This window comes from Camellia sinensis, chromosome 7 (assembly GCF_055761805.1).
Source record: "Camellia sinensis isolate YWXY chromosome 7, ASM5576180v1, whole genome shotgun sequence".
NCBI classification, from domain to species: Eukaryota; Viridiplantae; Streptophyta; class Magnoliopsida; order Ericales; family Theaceae; genus Camellia; species Camellia sinensis.
The window spans coordinates 60,729,542-60,751,240 of NC_138967.1; the positions used below are offsets into that span (position 1 = coordinate 60,729,542).

Sequence of the window (21,699 nt, forward strand, 5' to 3'; positions counted from 1 at the left end):
GTAGTGCCTCTAAATCTTCAAGGCAAAGATCACTGCTACTAATTCTAGGTCATGCGTAGGGTAATTCCTCTCGTGTATTTTCAACTGACGTGAACCATAATCTACCACTTTCCCTTCTTGCATCAATACACAACCCAAACCCTCTCGTGAGGCATCACAATAAACCGCATAACTCAACCCTCTCTCCGGAATTATCAAGACCGGAGCGGTGGTCAATCTAACCTTCAACTCTTGGAACGACTTTTCACAAGTCTCACTCCATACAAATTTGACCCCTTTCCACGTCAATCTAGTCAATGGCGAAGCTAGCTTGGAGAAATCTTTCACAAACCGACGGTAATATCCAGCTAACCCTAGAAAACTGCGAATCTTAAAAACACTCTTAGACTGTGCCCAATCTTGCACTGCCTCAATCTTGGATGTATCAACAGACACCCCTTCCTCGAAAACCACATGGCCTAAGAACTTAACCTCTCTTAGCCAGAACTCACACTTCCCAAACTTGGCATATAGCCTATGGGCTCTAAACAATTCAAGCACCACTCTCAAGTGTTCCTCGTGCTCTTCCTCAGAAGGTGAATAAATCAGAATGTCGTCCACGAAAATGACTACAAAACGATCTAAGAATTCCCGGAATATCTGGTTCATCAAGTCCATAAACACTGCCAATGCATTGGTGAGCCCAAACGGTATCACCAGAAACTCGTAATGGCCATACCACGTACGGAATGCCGTCTTCGGAATATCCTCCTCCCTGACCCTCAACTGATGGTAACCCGATCTCAAATCTATATTAGAGAAACAACAGGACCCCTTAAATTGGTCAAACAGATCATCTATACGGGGCATGGGGTACATATTCTTAACCGTAGCCCGATTCAACTTCCGATAATCGATACAAAGTCTCAAGGCACCATCTTTCTTTTTAGCAAAGAGAGCCGGTGCTCCCCACGGCGAAACACTAGGGCGAACAAAACCCTTATCTAGCAACTCCTGGAGTTGAATCTTTAACTCACTCAACTCGGTTGGGGCAAAACGGTAAGGTGCCATAGAAATCGGCGCTGTGCCAGGCACTAAATCAATAGAGAACTCTATCTCTCGATGATGTGGCAAATTGACAAAATCCTCGAGAAAAACGTCTGAGTACTCACAAACTACTCTCGGCAACTCAACCCTGGTCTCATCACACTCACTACTCATAAAGCTAACGAGAAGACCACTAAGCTCACTCCGCCCTCGCGGATCATACACCGGTGGTAACACACTACCAACCCGATCCCCCAAGAAATGGAAACAATCCGCGCTCAAGGTACATACTGTGACCTTCTGGCGTTAACAATCAATAACAGCCCGGTATGACGATAGCTAGTCCATATCCAAAATTACATCAAAACCCGACATAGCCATAACTACAAAACAAAATGGAAGTCGGCGATCTTCTACCTCTATATCACAACCTCTACACCCTTGTTTCAAAATCAACTCACCCCCAACAGGTGATACAACACAAATAGGAGATGCTAACTGTGCCAACTCCAAACCCAAAACAAATGCAAATGCAGTAGTTATAAAGGAATGAGATGCACCCGTATCAATCAACACGTTGGCAACCGAGTTGCAAAACAAAAAAGTACCTCTCACAACAGATGGAGTCGGTACAAGATCCTGCGCAGTAACAACATACACACGCGCTGTAGGCCCCTGATCTACCTGCTCACCTCTAGGAGCAAAAGACTGCTGCACAGACTGGGACGACGAAGCTCCCTAATTGGCCCTCGAGGCCTGAACTGACTGAGCTAGCTGAAAGCTCTGCCTCTGCCCAGATGCACCAGAAGTGCCACTCAACTGCGGGCAAAACCTTTTCAGGTGCCCCGCCTGATCACATTGGTAACAAGAGAGCGGCTGGCCTCTGCCCTAACTCTGGCTCTAAGGTCGAGCCGAAGATGAAGCTGCTCTCTGCCCTCCTCCCCTCTGCGGGCAAGCTGGAGACTTGTGGCCCAGCTGACCACATTTGTAACAGGTAATGTCTCCCTGATTGCCTCTCCCAGAACCTGCACTCGGCACTGGAAAGGTCGATCTAGCAAAAGCACCCTGGGACTGCTGAGGGTTAGAACCCTTGGAACCCTTCTGCCTCCTACCGTCCCCCTGACCATCCTGACTCCTCTTGGAGCCCCTCTGTCTCTCCTCCTCCTCCTGTATCATAATCTCCATATGGGCTGCAGCATCCACAAAACGCCCATAATCTCGGGTCATAGAACCCCCAACTCTCATCTTGAGGCCATGCCTCAACTTCCTCTCAAACTCGATCCAACGAAGTTCCTCAGACGCCATAAGCTCAGGTGCGAACCTAGATAAGCTAGTAAATGCAGCCTCAAACTTGGCCACTGATAAACTCAGCTGCTTGAGCTGACAAAACTGGTCTCTCAACTTCTCCCTGACAGCTGAAGATAAGAACTTCTCCTGGAAGGCATCCGCAAAAGCCTCCTATGTACCACCAACACGACCTCTCATGAACTTCCACCACTGACCCGCATCCCCCTTAAGCTAGAAAGATGCTAAGGTCACCTTCAATGCCCCGTCTTTGATTCCAATCATCTAAAACGTCTTAGTCATCTACTCCAACCATTCATCCGCCTTAAGTGGCTCTTTAGGATCCCCAACAAACTCATCCGGATTGGACCGGAAGAACTCACTCTTCATAAAGGAAGGCCTTGCATCAACAACCTGGGCCTGAACCGGATTCTCAGCTCTGAGAATGCCTATGGATTCCCTCATGGCTCCTGCTATCTCGAGGGCTAAGGCACCCATGGCCTGCTAACCTGCTGGCTCGGCCACATTGGCCTGACCAACACCCTCTTGCTGCACCGGAATATCATCCGGTAAAGGCATCTCCTGCCTACCACGCCTACCACGTCTACCTCCACGTCCTCGTCCTCGTCCTGACCTTTTAATAAAGGTAATGAAGAACATTAGCACATACACAAATGTGCCGAAGCTATAACACTCGCGTCCTAATGCATGGACAACTGTAATTCACTCCACGTAAGCACATAATCACATAAGCACTCACGAATTTCATTTTTGGATAATGATAGTCCCGAGGCGTTACTAGAGTTCCGGTTAGAAACAACATTGATCAAGTGCTTTTCCAACAAGACTCATAGAAAACCAAGGATCCAATCAACATCCTAGAAACTAAATTCCATACCCATATAGTCATATAAACATGCTATCACATAAGCACATAAAATTACACATAAGTCTCTAACAAGCGAGACAAACCCATTGTGATACAAATCACTTCCCACGTACCCAAAGTATTCAAACCCGGTATGCTTTGATACCAAGTTGTAACGCCCTCAAAATAGACCCATAAATCATACATTCTTGACACACTTAGACATAAGAGGATAAAGCATAATTATATTTCATCCGAGTATTCATTACAAAAAGTATTGCATGTTGACAACAAAAGTAAATACCCTGCGAGCTTACAACTTTCCAAGCCAACACTTGGTTACAAAAAGGAGAGTACTAACTCAAAATACAGAATAAGCCCTTGGCTTGATATACATGTAATACAATAGTGTAATCACAAAAGATGTCCCAGCCACAAAGCCTCTCAAGTTACGTCCTTGGAGGTGGCATGCTACCTGTACTTGAAAATGATGTCCCATATAGGGTGAGCCAACACCCAGTAGAGATATGCTAAACATACTATGAGCAAAAACTAAAACATTAGCATTTGATAAATGTTTAACTCACATGAATCAATTCATAATTACATGACAAACGTGTCCATGTTTCACTCCATTTTTCATTTCTTATCCAATTTCTCAATTCATAACCCTGGCTCAGAACCTGACCATATACTTTAAATGAGATTACATCTCATATCAATAACTCTTCCATTTCAACAATAGATACACATTCTTGCTGTATCAATAACACATAAAAACACTTTCATACTTCACAAATGATACACATATTTGCTGTATCAACACTTCAATAAATACACATATTTGTTGTATCAATGGAGTCTATTCCCTATCTCATCCCAATTAATATCCGGTTTAGGAGTCCATCCCCTATCTTCCCCTAAACCGTGGAGTACATCCCATATCTTCTCCCACATAATACAATGTATATGTATATAAACACATATCATATACATAATTAATCAATATATAAATTTGATGTATTATTCCAACTGTCATATTCGAAGACATATTCATTTGATTAGTTTTAGTTCGCCTAATCATCATGCATTGTCTACAACAATCAAGATTATCCTCCATTGATAGCCCAAAGCAGTTATTTCTAAACAGATAATAAATGCCTCAACAGATATATAATCTCAACATTTTCAAAGTGAGCGATTAATAAATCCAACTCCATCATTCTATCACATAATGAGCTAATTTCATTATTTCTACCTCAATTTCGTAATATCATGATAAATGTCATTAATTACACTAATGACCCAAATATACCCAAACATGGCATTTCCCATTTTTCTCAATAGTGACCTAAAGGTCCAAATATTAACAACAACATCAATAACCTCCTTTAGACCCAAAACACATATATTTGAATCAAAAGAGCAAAAACCCTTCTTTCCAATATAACACATTACAAACCCTAACTCCCCAACTCAAACCATTTATACAAAAATCTCAACATTTAGGTTAAAGCTCATAAAGATGAGTAGGAATCCCTACCTCAAGAGATGAGACCCAATGGAGAAGATGGAGAAATCTCGAAGTGCTCCAAACCAAGAAATTTTCGGATTGATAGATAGTCCACAACAAACTCCACACTTTTTACAAAGGGACAAATGGAGTAGCTCACTCAAACTAGATCAATACCTAGAGAGAAGTTTTGTTTATAGAGAGAGAAGCTCTCCAATGGAGGTTTTGAAAAGTAAGAGAGAGAAAAAAGAGTTGAAAAAGTGATCCAAAAATCGGACTTTGGACTGATATACTGCACTCCCCGCTCGAGCGTGGAACGCCCCGCTCGAGGTTCAGACATAGATTCACACTCGAGCGTCAAAAGCGCTGCTCGAGCGTCGATTGCACACTTCTAGAAATTTTGCTGACCATGGGCCCACTCGAGCGTCAGACTCCCCGCTCGAGCGGAGGAACAAAATCAAAGGGTCACGCTCGAGCGTCAAAACTCCCGCTCGAGCGTCTGGAGACCTGCAGAGAAAATACTAGGAGATGAAAAATCACGCTCGAGCGTCAAAACTCCCACTTGAGCGGAGAAGCAACAACAAAGGGCCCGCTCGAGCGTGAAGGCCAAATTCTGGGCATTAACTTTTGGTTTCAAAGCACAACCAACCTGTTTCAAACCTGCCCAACACAACCCAAGACTCAAATACAAAGAGTAAAGGATGGAAATGAGAATGAGACAACAACACATCCACGGAACCGAGTCCGGAATACAATAAATAAAGAGAGGAAAAACCAAGATCGCTATAATGGCCATCATCTTGTCCGATTGCGTGAACCTTTCGCACTACTCTCTTATTCTTTACTACTGGACTTATCATCACGGTAACTGCAGCTGCATCGTCTTCGATTCGGATGTGCTCATTACTGTGTTGCATTAGCAATTCCATGGTTGACGGTTGATTCATTGTGAGCGAGTCTCTCAGTCGATGTCCAACTGGAAGACTGCGCTTATACTGAGTGATTGCAAGGTTGGTCGGGTAACCAAGGATCTCGTTGAAAGTCTCCCAATACTTAGTGTTATACACCTTCAAAGAGTCGCCTGGCTCCATCTTTACTCTCAAGAGATGGTCAATTTCCTTGGGCATTTTAGCATTTGTCTTAAATCTGGTGACAAATGCCTCTGCCAACTGTTGCCACCCCTCGATGCTCTCCTCCGGTAGCCTCTCAAACCATTTTAGGCCCAACTCGCCTAAACTCGATGGAAAAACAAGGCACATGAGCGCATCGTTTCGCCTGTGCCCAGCCATAACCTGTCGGAAGTGGCTTATGTGCATATATGGATCAGTCTTTCCGTCATAGAGAGTGAACTTTCGTTGACGGAACCCGGGGGGGAGCGATGTGTTCTTGATCTCTACAGAAAAAGTAGAGATGGCAATCTGAAACCGGCCCGATGGGGACCCGACCCCCCGATCCCGAATATAACGGTTATTCCCCGAAAAATACCTCCGACGGGCCGGGGATGGTGATAAAAAAAAATCCCCGATGATAATCGGGCCGAGAATGAGGATACATGTTTCAGTCTCGGTCCGCCCCGGCCTTGGCCCCGAGCCCCGCCCCGTTTGTCCCCGAATGATTTATATATTATATATATATTTTTTTGTTCTCATCTATATCTCATTATAGATTTACTCTCTCTCTCTCTCAATTCCTCACATGTCTCTTCCACCGTCTCTGGTCTCTCTCTTCTTCACCATCTCTCACCGCCACCTTCTCCTCCACCAATCCACCCACCACTCCCCTCCTCACTCCCCCTCCTTCTCACGCCTCTCATCTCTTTCGTCTCTCTCTTCCTCACTCACGTCTCTCATCTCTCTCATCTCACCGTGTCATAGCCCCGTACATAGGACAAGTTTGAAGATGGACAGACCGTGGTTCGATCGATCTGAAGCTACCACTGCCGGCTTCTCTCGTCTCACCGGCAGCTCCCTTACCGCCGCCTTCTTCTCTCTACACAGTATCTCTCTCTCTCTCTCTCTCTCTCTCACACGGATCCGTTGGTTTCAGATCTGTTGGTGATGAAGATGTTGCTTTCAGATCTGTTGGTGATGAAGATCTGTTGTTTTGATTTTTTTTTTTTTTGATGTTCTTGATGGTGATGAAGATCTGTTCTTGATGCTGCTTTTTTTATGTTGTTGAGATGTTGATTTTTTTTTTTCTTTTGATGTTGATGTTGTATTTTTGACCGGGGATTTTCGGGGTCGGGGAAACCCGATCTCCGTTAGGGGGTGGGGGCGAGGGCGGTAGTTGGTTCCCCGTTAGGGATGAGGATGGGGACGGGGGGAAGTTCTGCCATCGGGGATCGGGGATGAGGAGGGTGATCCCCGGCCCCGCCCCGTCCCGTCCCGTCCCGTTGCCATTCCTAGGAAAAAGGGGTGGCACTCAGCCTTGCCAACTCTTTGTCTGGTGGCGCCCGTGCCGCTAAGCGTGGCAATGGCATGGTGACCATTTCACTAGCTCGCCCTCTAGGGACTAGCCGCTACAGTGCAAGCACTCTCTGCACCTTCTGCCGGCGAGTGCGCTCCTCCAACACATCCCTTAAGTCTTTCGAACGGTCGGAGCGAGAATACCCTGACGCCGTTGTCGGGCATGAGGGGTGGTAACTGTTGTCCTGCATGCGAGATATCGCCGCCGGTGCTACGTAGTCTCCAGTTCTGAAGCTTCTCGTGACAGAGAGTGAAGGGGTGCGACACCTATTAAGACTATCGGAACGGCGGGAATGGGCGTGTTCACTGTGGTTTCCCATTCCAGCAATGCCCTTTCCCTTCATCTGGCGTCTCATGGCCTCCATCTCCGTCTCCATTTTCTTGATGATGGTATCTTGGTTTCTCAGCTTGTCTTCCAAGTGTTGAGTGTGTGAATCTCGCCGTTGGCGACGCTCTTTTGGAATGACAGAGCGCCCAAAACTCATTGCACGCTTGTCTCGCGCATCCCTGGGAAGTCCTTGTGCGGAGGTCTCTAAATCAGCCATCGTCAGAATGGCGGACAGGCCATCTCTGAGACAAACGGACTCTGGCGTGATGCCGTCGATGGCGAGTAACGGAATGTCGTTGTGGTTTGCCATAAAAGATGACCGGAGAAGCTTGGAGGATAAGGTTTTGTCTGTCGACTTCCCACAGACGGTGTCAGTTGTACGGGGGGCAAATATTCGGTACCACCCGTATTCCTTGCGTCCAAGCTCTGCTTCGATCCGATTAACCTGCGAGCACAACGACAGTGAGCTACCCGGCAGTGTGTTGCCGGAAAACCCCTCCGACGGTCAAGTTAGCACACACTCAGAGATAGAGAGAGAGAGGAAGAGAGTTTCTCTCACCAGATGAAGTTCCAACTTCAGCATGGGGGGCGTAGTCATGCTTATATACTTTCTGCGCTCACCTCTGCATCCATCCGCTTATTGACACGTGGAGCTGTTCTCCTATCTGTCAGTGCAAATTCAGCTAAACACCACCTAATCAAATCGCCACTCGGCATTGGCGGGAACGGGCAGCCCGGCGGAATCACCCCGGCCTCTTTCGACCGAGCTACTTAACGAGTCCAACAGTGCCACTCGCCGAGCTCCATCAGAACCGAGCTCAGTAGCATTCCAGTACGGCTAAGCTCCAGACAGGTTAGGCCAGTCCGTGAGAGACCTTTCTGCCGAGGTACATGCGCGAACAATAAGCCTGGGTTGACAGATGATCATCTCGGCCGAATGGGCCCTGGACCTCAACCGAGCAATCCACTCTGGATCAGCCAACGTTAGCTCGGCCCAAACACGCTTGGATCTCTTTTTAGCCCGGTCATTACCACGGTCCAAAGCCAGATTATGAAATCTCCCTCACAATTGCTTTTAGTAAACATTTAGTTAAAATGAAAATTTTAAAAATAATTTAATAGTGAGTTGCTAAGAGTTAGACTATAACATTTTATTTTATTTTTTTGTAATTTCTTTATAACTGGAGAGAAAATTTGCTTAAAATATATGCGGTTCTTGAAGCTTTGAAGGAAGTTACCTAGCAGTATAAATATGGCGAAAAAATACAGCTGTACGGGGAGGAAATAATTCTCCTCGTATAATCCTGTTGACCAAGTCTACGCTCCTCCGTACGACGTCGCTTTGTCACCTGAAAACACAAACGTGAGCTAGCCGGCGGGTGTGTGCCGGAAACCTCTCCGATGCCTAAGTCAGAAAACTTGACAAATAGACAAAGCTCTATGTTCTCAGAAAAAATTGTGTTCAATTACCTCCTCCAAGGTGGTGCTTGTGAGCTTTTATAGGTTTCGAGTGACACAATCCTAGTAGGACTTTTACTTCTCCATGCAGAGTCCTCCTAGGATTCATATTCCTAAGGATAATGCTTATCCTTTTACACCCTCCCCCACTGCTTAAACCAAGTGGGATGGTTTTCCCTTTGGCCGAACTACTATATAACCGAAATAAACTTGACTATGCAGAGCCACTGAATAAACCGAACTCATCCTTAGTTCGGTCCTTGTGTCATCCCTTTCTTATCTCGGCTTTCTATGTAGAACCCATAGTACGGTCCTAGACCGAACCAATGACTTTCAGCCGGTCTAGCCCCAATACCGGTATAACTCCAAGTTGCTTTCGGACCGAAGTATCTTTTACAGTCACTGTGCCGAAATAAACCTTAGGCCGAAGTAGCCTTGCCTCTCCTGGGCCGGAGTAACACTGCGGTCTTCCCTGGGCCGAAGTAACATTGCGGCCTTTTCACCAAGTTTTTGGCACTTTGGGCCACAAAGCCCATCTCATAGCTCGGCCCAATTTTTACCAAAAATTACCCTCTCAATTGCCCCTTAATTCCATCTGCACAGCATGATTGGGATTACCAGTCCAACCGAGCTGAAGTTATTAAGATTTTCTAGCCGAGCTAAAAACCCTTTAGCCTCTCCAGCCGAGCTAAATTTACTTCGGGCTTCACTTTGTCCGGTCAAAACGTCTCTTCAATCACGACTGTAACGCTTCCCCTTCCCTTGCCACGTGGCGGGCTTTGATAGGCCGTGAGCTGTTATCACGCCGCCTTCGTACTTCGAACTTTTTGAACAGTCCCCCCCTTTTTGCCGCTCTTTCCTCTCTCCTCTTTCACAAAATAACCTTTCTGCCTTTGAACCATTCACCTTCACTATTCTTCGTCTTCTCTCTCTGTGTTCTTGCCGTTCGTGCTCTTCCTTTTCTGCAACAGTTTTCATCTTCAGTCCCTTTTTCTCTAATCTGGTAAGCAAATCTACTTTCTTTCTTGCTTTGTTTTGCTTTTTGCATCTGTATATCTTGTTTTTGTATGTTTTTTTGCAAAACACATTTGTATAGTTTTGTTTTGCAACTGTACTTTTACGACAAAATAATAGCAGAGCTTATACGCGCATGAACTTCTGTAAAAAACTAGCCTTAGATCCAAAATTAGGTAGCAACCGAACTAGGATCCGGTTTGCCCGATATAGGTAGATCACTGTAGTCAATAACCGAACTAGAACTTGAAAGTCTCAAAGAGTCACCAACGCCTGACTCACTGTAGCCGAAATAAGATCACCGAGTTTTGAACATATCAAACTAGGAACCTCGGTTTTCAACCGAACTAAGCTTTCGGGGCCAAGCCAGCTTTCTTAGTTTCTAAACCGAACTCAGAAAGCTGCCCCTAGAGGCTCAACCGAAGTAACTTCATTCACACTACAACCGATTTAGGCCTTGGGGCTAAACCAGCTTTCTTAGTTTTTTAGACCGAACTCAGAAAGCTGCCCCTAGACGATAAACCGGTCTAACGAGCAACCTGCTCAGATCGAGCTACCAAACCTTTTGATGAACCGAGATAGAACTAGTTTTTTGAGGCCGAAGTAGGGCTCTTATACCTTGCTTTTAAATTGCAGCACGGTCCAATGATCTGTGCTTAACCCCTTTGTTTTCTACTTTGCAGACTTAGGTTGCCCAGGCATTCCTTCTTGTGCTCAACCGAGCAACTTGAGTCCAATCTTCCGATCGGGATAACTTATTAATAATTTATACCACAAATGGGTAAGTATAGGTATCTGGTAGATACCCCAGGTGGCATGGCCGAATTCCGAAGGGATTATGGCATTCCAGATGATGTACACCTTACCCTAGCCAAAAAGGAAACCATTCCGTGGAACAACCAAGGCTTTGTCCCCTTTACTGTTTTATCTATTATAGAAACCGGACTAAGGTTCCCTGTCCAGCCTTTAATTTGCGAATTTCTTAGGCAAACCAGACTATGCCCAACCCAGCTATCCACCAATACATACCGGATAATAATGGGTATTGCCGAGCTAAACCGCCAAGCAGGCTTGAACCTCGGTTTAGCCGAGATCTTCCACCAGTACTCCATAGGTTCCAAAGATGATGGCTGGGTTTATTACCTTAGGATACGCCGACGTAGAGAAAAGATAATCAAAGATACCCCGGATAAGGATGTTAATGACGACGACTTCTTCTGGGTATCGGGCAATTTCGAAGATCAGCAAGCCCCAATCCCAGGCCGAAGTATAAACTGGAAGAAAGGAGAACCTGGTAGAGTCACTTCGGTTTCATACATGTTTTTCTGTTACTACGGTTTCAGATTTCACAACCGGTCTGACAGTTTGAATCTTTTTTGCAGATTCAGCTCATCTTGCTTTCCATTATAGTTATCCAAATCTGAACACACTTCGAGCCGCACTACGGATTAAAGAAAGAAGTTGGTCAAGGCTTCTAAACTTTGAGCCGACCTATAGATATAGCGGTCGTCGAAAAGCTCGAGTGACCGATTTCCTTCTTGAAGAAGCACCCGAACCGGACCCAACCTTGCCCGAAATACGACTTGTCCCACTAACAGCTGAAGAAGAGATGGCGAAGAAAAGCAGAGTGAGGGCCCTTCTGACCGCGACAACCAGGGCCGAAGTGCAACCATCCTTAGAAACGCAGCCTGCCGTTGTGGCCCTCCCTTCTCAGCAGCCTTCTTCATCTCGTCCTTCCAAACGTGCCCGATCTACATCGACCGAACAGCAACTTGTCGATGAGGTTGAATCCATCCCCCAAAGTCCTCAACCTTCCCCCCAACCGGAGCAAACTGACCGAGCCGAATCTCCGAAGTGGGCTCCGCCGCTGACCTTTAACGACTGAGACATCAAAGCTACTGACTCGGTCGTGGCTGAAAAAGATCACCAATTGGCCTTTAACCTGGCCAAAAGTGTGTGCCTCCCCAAGGACATGGAGCACCACTTAAAGCAATTGAACACCGAAATGAAGTCAATTCGGTCTGCATCCAAGTCCCTGATTTTGGTAAGTAGCCCTGTCCGTTTCCTTTGTCTAATTTCCAACTTCTACTTTGGCTTAAGAAAAGTTTTTGTTTTGTCAGGCCTTACAAAAGAACAACATCACATACAAGAAAGTCCAAGAGCTTAGAAAAACCACAAGGCAGGCCATGGCGGAAGCCGAAGCAAGGGCGGCCGAGCTAGAAGAAGCGGAAAAGAAAATGGCCGAGATGCAAGCTGAGAACGGCCGGCTTGCCGATCTGGTTAATTCGGCTGAAGCGGAGAAGCAGAAAACAGCCATCGTTATGAAGGACAAGTATCTGCGGGAGTTGTTGAAGCTTGAGAAGAGAAAAGACACCGAAATAAGCGAACTAAAAAAGAGCGTGGAGGCGGCCGAAAAGGAGGGGTACAAGCGAGGTTACAAGGAGGCAGAAGACGCCTATGTCAAACAATGCGACGCCGCCAAGGAGCTTTTCTTCAAGTGCGGCTGGAGGGCGGCTGTGGAGAAGCTCGGTCATGATCAACAGACCGAGGTCTTCGACCCTCCAGCTTACTTTATACCGAAGTCCCTTGCGGCGTATGCAGATGCAGACGCCTTGCAACAAGAGTTTCTGGAGGACTCAGACACTGATGACTCCTCTGCTCCTGAAGACATTCCGGTTGTTGGTGCAGACCCATCACTTCGGTTGGAGCCCATGGTAGAGGACCCACCTATTGAACAACCAAGTGACACCGTGGTTCCAACCGAAACCAACCCGGCGACCGAGCGTGATCTTCCCCTTGAAACCGGTTTTCAAGTTGATGGTGATGCGGCCTTTGACGCTGAAATACAAGAACTCTTTTCTTGACTTTGTACTTTTTCTTTTCTTATTTCGTCTTTGTAACCGGGCTTCGATCCTTGCTTTGTACTTATTTTGATCTTTAATGAAATGGAAATTTGCTTGAACTCTAACTTCGGTTTTGATATGTATGTCTGTACTTTGTAATGCCTTTTATTACTCCAACTTCTATTTCGGTTTTGGCTTTTTAAACTATGCTTACCAGCCAACCACTCCTTAGCCGATATAATCACTTCGGCTGAGGAGTACAAAGTGCTTAATCCAGTCAATCCAATTTCAGCCATACCGTTACTATGGCTGAAGGGTAACAGGTGTTGGTTTATTCCAGCCAACCACTCTTCAGCCTCGCACTTACTTCGGCTGAAGAGTAACAAGTGTTGGTTTATTCCAGCCAACCACTCTTCAGCCATGCACTTACTTTGGCTGGGGGCTGAAGAGTAACGAGAGTTGGTTTATTCCAGCCAACCACTCTTCAGCCTTGCACTTACTTCGGCTGAAGAGTAACAAGTGTTGGTTTATTCCAGCCAACCACTCTTCAGCCATGCACTTACTTCGGCTGAAGAGTAACCAGAGTTGGTTTATTCCAGCCAACCACTCTTCAGCCTTGCACTTACTTCGGCTGAAGAGTAACAAGTGTTGGTTTATTCCGGCCAACCACTCTTCAGTCATGCACTTACTTCGGCTGAAGAGTAACGAGAGTTGGTTTATTCCAGCCAACGACTCTTCAGCCTTGCACTTACTTCGGCTGAAGAGTAACAAGTGTTGGTTTATTCCAGCCAACCATTCTTCAGCCATGCAGTTACTTCGGCTGAAGAGTAATGAGAGTTGGTTTATTCCAGCCAACCACTCTTCAGCCGTGCACTTACTTCGGCTGAAGAGTAACAAGAGTTGGTTTATTCCAGCCAACCACTCTTCAGCCCTGCACTTACTTCGGCTGAAGAGTAACAAGAGTTGGTTTATTCCAGCCAACCATCGAAGTTAGTTTTTCCAGCTAACTTATAGTATTTGGTTATTCCGACCAAATGTCCTGCAGCCTGGATCCTTATCCTGGGCTTAAGAAGGGTGTTGGTTTATTCCAGCCAACCTCTAAGTTAGTTTTTCCGGTTAACTTAGAATAAAAATGCTTGCAATGCACCTAATCTTTACTAAAGCTAACTTTTACAAGGAACAACTTGTGCTAAAAAGAATTTCTCATTTTATTGAAGGAAGAGAAAATTACATATGTTTGAAAAGAAGAAGCTAAAAGTAAAATAACTTGAGATTGGCCGTATTCCATGGCCTAGGGATTGCCTTGCCATCCTTGTCTTCTAGGTGGTATGCCCCTTTGCCTGCTAACCCAACCACCTTATAAGGACCTTCCCAATTTGGGCCTAGCTTGCCATCTCCTGGGATCAAGGTGTTTCCCATTACTTTGCGTAGTACCCAATCCCCAATCTTGAATTGTCTTGGATGCACCTTTTTGCTGTATTTTTTGATTAACTCTCGTTGGTATGAGGCGATGTGGACTAGTGCTCTTTCTCTTCTTTCTTCTGCAAGGTCGAGTTCTAAGGCTATGGCTTCTCCATTTAAGTTTGGATCAAAATTTTCGCTTCGAATTGTGGGGAGGCCAACTTCTAGTGGGATTACTGCTTCCATTCCGTAGGCTAAGGAGAATGGTGTTTCTCCAGTTGATCGTCGAGGCGTGGTGCGGTAAGCCCATAAGACGTGAGGAAGTTCATCTGCCCACTTGCCTTTTGCTTTCTCTAGCCTTTTCTTTAGTCCATCCAAGACGACTTTATTTGATGCTTCAGCTTGCCCATCTGCTTGAGGATATGCCGGTGTAGAATTGTAGAACTCTATCTTGTACTCTTCACAAAAGCTTCTAAAGATTTTGCCGTCGAACTGAGTTCCATTGTCTGAGATCAGTGCTTTTGGTATGCCAAACCGAGTGATGATATTCTGCCAAACAAACTTCTTCACATCTTTTTCTTTGATTGATGCCAATGCTTCTGCTTCTACCCACTTTGTGAAGTAGTCTGTTGCTGCGAGAAAGAATTTTCTGCCGCCGAGCGCTGTTGGAAGTGGTCCTACTATATCCAAGCCCCACATTGCGAAAGGCCATGGGCTGGTTAATGGTAGGAGCTCTCTTGCTGGTTGATGTATTTGGTGCGCGAATTTTTGGCATTTCTCACACTTCTTCACATATTTTTCTGAGTCTGCTTGCATATATGGCCACCAATATCCTTGTGAAATAGCCCTGTAAGCGAGCGACCTTCCCCCTTGATGACTTCCACACACCCCTTCGTGTATTTCGAACAAGAATGCTTCTACTTTGCTGGGATGAACGCACTTGAGGTAAGGCCCAGAGAATGACTTCTTGTATAATGCTGAGGATGGAGATAGCCAAAATCGCTGCGACTTTGCCCTTATTCTGTTGGCTTCTTTTTTCTCTTCTGGTAGGATGCCGTCTTTCAGGAATAGGATGATGGGATCCATCCAAGAAGGGCCTAATTCTGTGCAACATACTTCTTCTGCTTCGGGGTCTTCTATGCTTGGTCTTGGTAAGAAGTCGATGAGTAATGGATGAGGGATTGATGTATCTGCCATTGAGGCCAGGCCTGCCAGTTCGTCCGCTTGGCAGTTTTCCTCCCTGCCAATTTGTTCTATCCTTACCACATCAAACTTCTTGATCTCTGTTCTGACTAACTCTTGGTACTTGGCCATTCTGTCATCCTTTGCTTCGTATTTGCCAGAAATTTGGTTTACCACCAGCAGAGAGTCACTGTATACCATTAGTTCGGTTGCTTTCATGAAGTGTGCTGACTTGAGTCCCGCGAGAAGCGCCTCATACTCCGCTTCATTGTTGGATGCTGGGAAGCCAAGGTTGATTGCTTGCTCTATAACCAGGCCGTCTGGAGAGATGAGGACTATACCAAGCCCTGCACCATGTCGGTTGGATGCTCCATCCACAAAGAGCTTCCACATCTCTCCAACGAATAGTTTCCAGCAAGTGGAAGGATCAGATGATGTCGTGAGGTCAAGAACGGTGTTTTCTTCCAGGTCCATGTTGGCTGTCTGCCCTTCGTCTTCTGTTTGAACTGTTGGTGAGCCTTTGTTTGCCTCTTCCTTGTTGTCCTTAGTATGGTCTGCCTTGGTGCTTGATTGACTACCTTCCACTAGGGGTTGCGCTATTCCGGCGTCAACTTCCGTCCCTAGTTCGGTTGTGTCAGTTAGGTCGACTGGGCAGATATGATGACTTCCAGGAGTAAACTCTGCGACGAAGTCTGCCAAAGATTGGGCTTTTATTGCGGTCTTGGGTTGGAACTTAATGTCGAATTGTCCCAACTCTACTGCCCACTTCAAAATTCGCCCACTAAAGTTCGCCCTTTCAAACAGAGCTTTTAGTGGAAAGGCTGTGAAGACGACTATGGTGTGGGCGTGAAAGTAGTGTGCCAATTTTCTAGATGCCATCATTAATGCTAATGCTAGTTTCTCCAAGGGCAAGTACCTTGTTTCGGCTCCCAACAATGTCTTACTGACATAAAAGATGGGCAAGTGTTGTATTCCTTCTGCACGAACCAACACTGCGCTAACTGCGTGCTGAGAGACTGCCAGGTACAAAAAGAGTTCTTCACCAGGTACTGGAGTAACAAGTAGTGGTGGGGAAGACATGTACTCCTTCAAGCTTTCCAGAGCTCGGTCGCATTCTTCATCCCACTCAAATTTGGCTTTTAAAGCTTGGAAGAACGGTCGTAGTCTGTCCGATGACCTGCTTATGAACCGGTTGAGTGCAGCCGCCATACCAGTGAGATGCTGCACTTCTTTGACTGAGTTTGGTCTCTCCAACTCCTGGATTGCTTTGATCTGAGAGGGGTTTGCTTCTATACCTCGGTTGGTCACCAGGAAGCCCAAGAATTTGCCAGATCCAACTCCGAATGCGCATTTGGACGCATTGAGGCGCAACTTGTGTTTCTTCAGGATCTGGAACATCTCGCCTAGGTCTTTAAGATGGTCATTCTCATTCTTGCTTTTGACCACCATGTCGTCGATGTAAGCCTCCATTGTTCTGCCTAACAATGGTTCGAACATCTTGGTGACCATCCTTTGGAATGTCGCCCCTGCGTTCTTTAGGCCAAAGGGCATGACCTTGTAGCAATATAACCCCCTTGGTGTTGTGAAGGATGTGACCTCTTGGTCTGGTTCATGCATGGCGATCTGGTGGTAGCCTCTGTATGCATCCAGAAAGCTAAGTCGGTTATGCCCTGCCGTTAGGTCCACCAGTTGATCTATCCTTGGTAGAGGAAAGCTATCTTTTGGGCACGCCTTGTTGACTGTTTTGTAGTCGACGCAGACACGCCATTTACCATTCTTTTTTGGCACTACAACTGTGTTGGAGATCCATCTTGGGTAGTGCACTTCTCTTATTGCTCCTGCCTCTAGCAGGTTGCCTACTTCCTCTGCCACTATTTCGGCGTGGTGGAGTACCGATCTGCGTGTGCGTTGAATGACAGGTCTGGCGGATGGGTGGACATTGAGTTGGTGACTGATGAAGTTTGGATCAATGCCTGGCATGTCGTAAGGTGTCCAGGCAAACACTTCGATATTAGAGGTCAAGAATTCCAAGACCTCTAATCTCTCAGTGCTGGACAACGATGAGCCAAGCAAGAAGAACTTATCCGGGTTCTTCTCATCTATTTTTACCTCCACCAAGTCCTCCACCGCTTTCTGATCAGCCTCTTTGCCGACGTCCGCGAATAGTTCATTACTCTCTGGTTCTTCCACCGAATGAACGTATCCTTTGGCAGCTCGGCTTCCATTCGCTGTGGCGAAGCATTGTTTTGACATGATCTGATCGCCATAGACTTCTTCAATTATGCCGGTGTCATTGGGGAACCGCATTACCTGATGGTATGATGACGCTACCGAACGCATGGCATGCAGCCATGTTCTGCCCAAGATGATGTTGTATGTGGAGGGGACCTTCAATACCCAGAACTCCACTTGTTTTGTTACACTCCCTGCTCTGACCGGAAGGATTATTTTGCCGACAGGCCACTCTGGCATGGAGTTGAATCTAATCAGGGGAGAAACTGCAGGCGCCAAGTCTTTGTCTTGCAGCTTCAGTTGCTTGAATGTGTCGTAATACATGATCTCACATGAACTACCCTGGTCAATCAGAATCCGCTTGACGTCAAAATCCTTGACTCGGAGAGTGACAACCAGGGCATCATTATGGGGGCAGTAAATTCGTTCCAAGTCCTTATCCGAAAAGGACATGACGTTTGTTGCCTCTGTCCTCCCTTTCTTGGTGGTAGGTTGGGCACCTAGTACTTCTCTAAAGTGCTCAGCCTTTTTGATTGACCCTATGAGCTCGCATACGCGCTCAGGTTCAAAAACTCCATGTATGACATTGATAATACCTTGAGGCGGTGCATCGATTGGCAGTCTGTTGGGATGGTCATTATGATCTTGGGGGGCCAGTTGCGTCCTTCCTTCAATGTATTTGTCCAAGTGGCCTGCTGCCACCAATTCTTTCAAGTGTTGTCTCAGTGGCGTGCAATTCTCAGTTCGGTGCCCCTTTTCTTTGTGGAAGGTGCACCGTGATCTGTCGTCGTAGTCTTTCTAAGCTTCTCCTAGCTTGGCAGGCCACTTGACGAAAGGTTCATCTTTTATTTCGCTCAGAATTCGATATATCGGTTTTTTGAACACCGTTGTTATGGCAGTGCGGATTCTCAACCATCTTTTGTCTGGGTCTTCTCCGTTATCTCGTCTGCCACGCCCGTTTCTATTCTGCCGATCTACTGTATTGACCTTTGCTGAGGTCTTCTTTTCTGGTACTGCGGTTGCACTAGATTTTGCTTTTGCACGTGCACCATCCTCTTCTACCCTGATGTGCTGATGCACTCTTTCCATCAGGGCCTCCATGGTGAGGGGTGGCGTCATGGTAATCGAATCCCTTAGTCTGTTTCCTACTGGTAGGCCTCTTTTATATTGCGCAATGGCTAGATTGGTGGGGCAGTCTCCAATCTGGTTGAACGTCTCTCAGTAGCGACTGTTGTAAGATCTGAGGGTCTCTTTTTCACCCATGTCGATGGAGAGTAACTGGTCTATCTCCACCGGTGTTTTAGTATTTGTTCGAAACCTCGTTACGAACGCTTCTGCCAATTGGGCCCAGGAGGCTATGCTGCCCTCTGGGAGCTTTTCGAACCAAGTCAAGCCTAGGTCGCCAAGACTTGACGAGAAGAGTATGCACATTAAGGCCTCGTTTCGCCTGTACACAGCCATGACTTGGCGAAAGTGGCTCAGGTGTGAATACGGGTCCGTCTTCCCTTCATATGTATTGAATTTCGGCTGAAGGAAGCCTGATGGTAGGGGCGCGTTTTCGATCGCTGGGATAAACGGCGAAGTCTGTAGTCTTGCCAATGCCTTGTCCGTTGGTTCGTAGGCCGGTCGCGGTATTGGCATTCCAACCTCGACGCTTCCATGCGTCCGAGGAGCCAACCGTTGTAAGGCCGAAACTCGGTGTGGATCTCTTGCCCTGGCATCCTCCTTGCATCGTGCTTTTTCTTCGAGCACGGTTCGTAAGTCGGATGACCTGGGCAGCTCTGTTTGTCTAGATCTGGTTTGGTGTGAATGTGAAGGCCAATACGTGCTTCCTTCAGTGTATGATCTTTCGGATCTCGTCCTTTCAGACCTGGAGTGACAAGTTCTGGAAGATAAGGAATGAGTGTCGCCTGTCCTGAGGCTTCTGTTCCTTCCTTGGGAGGGTGTAGTATTCCCACCATGATTCTTTGAGTGGCGAGGGGGCGTCTTGTGCTTGCGCCCCTCTCCTGTCGCCACATCTTTAGTCTTCATCTGGCGTTTCAAAGCCTCCATGTCCGCCGCCATCTTTCGAATTAGTTCATCTTGTTCCTTTACGCGATCTTCCAGGGCTTGAGGATCAATCCTCCTCCTTTGCCTGTCAGGACTTTGAGAGTGACGAGGGCTGCTATTCCGCCTTCCCCTGCCATTCCTCCTGGAATTATGTTGTTGGGGCTCCAGATCTGCCATAGGAGGGACAGAGGGTAATCCTTCTCGCCTTGCGCCCCCGTCTGGAGTTAGCCCATCAACGGCGGACTGCTGTAGTTCTTTAATGTGTGCCATTGATTGAAAAGAGGAGAAACTTAGTCAAGAGGTTTTTGTTCTTGTCTGTATGTTCCCACAGACGGCGCCAATTGTACGGGGAGGAAATAATTCTCCTCGTATAATCCTGTTGACCAAGTCACGCTCCTCCGTACGACGTCGCTTTGTCACCTGAAAACACAAACGTGAGCTAGCCGGCGGGTGTGTGCCAGAAACCTCTCCGATGCCTAAGTCAGAAAACTTGACAAATAGACAAAGCTCTATGTTCTCAGAAAAAATTGTGTTCAATTACCTCCTCCAAGGTGGTGCTTGTGAGCTTTTATAGGTTTCGAGTGACACAATCCTAGTAGGACTTTTACTTCTCCATGCAGAGTCCTCCTAGGATTCATATTCCTAAGGATAATGCTTATCCTTTTACACCCTCCCCCACTGCTTAAACCAAGTGGGATGGTTTTCCCTTTGGCCGAACTACTATATAACCGAAATAAACTTGACTATGCAGAGCCACTGAATAAACCGAACTCATCCTTAGTTCGGTCCTTGTGTCATCCTTTTCTTATCTCGGCTTTCTATGTAGAACCCATAGTACGGTCCTAGACCGAACCAACGACTTTCAGCCGGTCTAGCCCCAATACCGGTATAACTCCAAGTTGCTTTCGGACCGAAGTATCTTTTATAGTCACTGTGCCGAAATAAACCTTAGGCCGAAGTAGCCTTGCCTCTCCTGGGCCGGAGTAACACTGCGGTCTTCCCTGGGCCGAAGTAACATTGCGGCCTTTTCACCAAGTTTTTGGCACTTTGGGCCACAAAGCCCATCTCATAGCTCGGCCCAATTTTTACCAAAAATTACCCTCTCAACAGCAAAGGATCATCAACCAAATACATCAACTCTACATGAGTTCAATTAAGAGTAGATAGCTTCTATCATAGAAGTAATTTATTTTCTTTACGAGTAATTTTATTTTAGTGGTTCTGTAATTATTTTGTAATTCTTGTAAATAGTTAAACAATATTTTCTAATTCTTGTTATCAGTAGATATTTGTTCCTGCTCTTTTGTATACATAACCAACCCCAATATACATACAAGTTTCATAAGAAGAAGAATTTCTTTCTAAAATTTGTTATCACTTTCTCAATACTCTGCTTGAGAAAGTGACAATCAAGTAGAGCATTGAGAAAGTGACAATTCATTTTGATCTATAATAGAACGACATATCATTTGATTTACTCACAATTAAAAACGATACCAACAATTGAGTGAGAGGAACAACCGGGCAACTAAAGCTGGAAAGGTGGTGAGAAAAAATTATTTATTAGTCTTGAGCGTTGCTCCACTATGCTTATTAATTTGCCACCTCACAACTTATTTCTTAAAATTTAACACAAAAGTCTTAAGTCCGACCATCTTAACCAATGACACAATTTACGACATCACATGGAGATGTCCTAGAATCACCCAATAACTTGTCTTCCAGTTTATCACTCACTATATCAATCAATTTCGTAGTTCCTCAAGGTTCGAAAACCTCAAAATCAGCACCAAGGAGAATCCTAGTTAGCAAGGGAGTATTATCCTCTTCTTATTAATCAGGGTACCTCCTATTATTTAAATAGAAGTCCAATGATTTAGGTGGATCGGTTAGTTTTTTCCAGTTTGACTTGTAAGGATGGATTCTAATGATCCTACCTTAGGGTAAAAAAAAAAAAAAAAAAAAAAAACCTCAAAATCGTACCCTCATATTTCATTGTGTTTCTCACCAATGTTGAAATCAGATAGGATGTTAAA

General features: G+C 45.9%; 1 protein-coding gene across 1 annotated transcript; it reads right to left on the minus strand.

Annotated features, from left to right (window-relative positions):
• Positions 1 to 3,891: 3,891 nt before the first annotated feature.
• Positions 3,892 to 5,980, minus strand: LOC145795844 (uncharacterized). The gene is made up of 2 exons (XM_082880769.1): positions 5,510 to 5,980; positions 3,892 to 3,936 (listed from the first exon to the last, which is right to left on the minus strand). Exons 1-2 carry the CDS (start codon positions 5,978 to 5,980, stop codon positions 3,892 to 3,894), a joined length of 516 nt encoding a protein of 171 aa, XP_082736895.1.
• Positions 5,981 to 21,699: the final 15,719 nt, after the last annotated feature.

Bases quoted from the DNA above. Each gene is read 5' to 3' on its own strand.
- LOC145795844 (XM_082880769.1), bottom strand. From the start codon at position 5,980: ATGGCTGGGCACAGGCGAAACGATGCGCTCATGTGCCTTGTTTTTCCA. The intron at 3,937-5,509 runs GTTCACGCAATC...TTATTGATACAG, and splicing joins ATAAGAGAGTAGTGCGAAAG to CAAGAATGTGTATCTATTGT.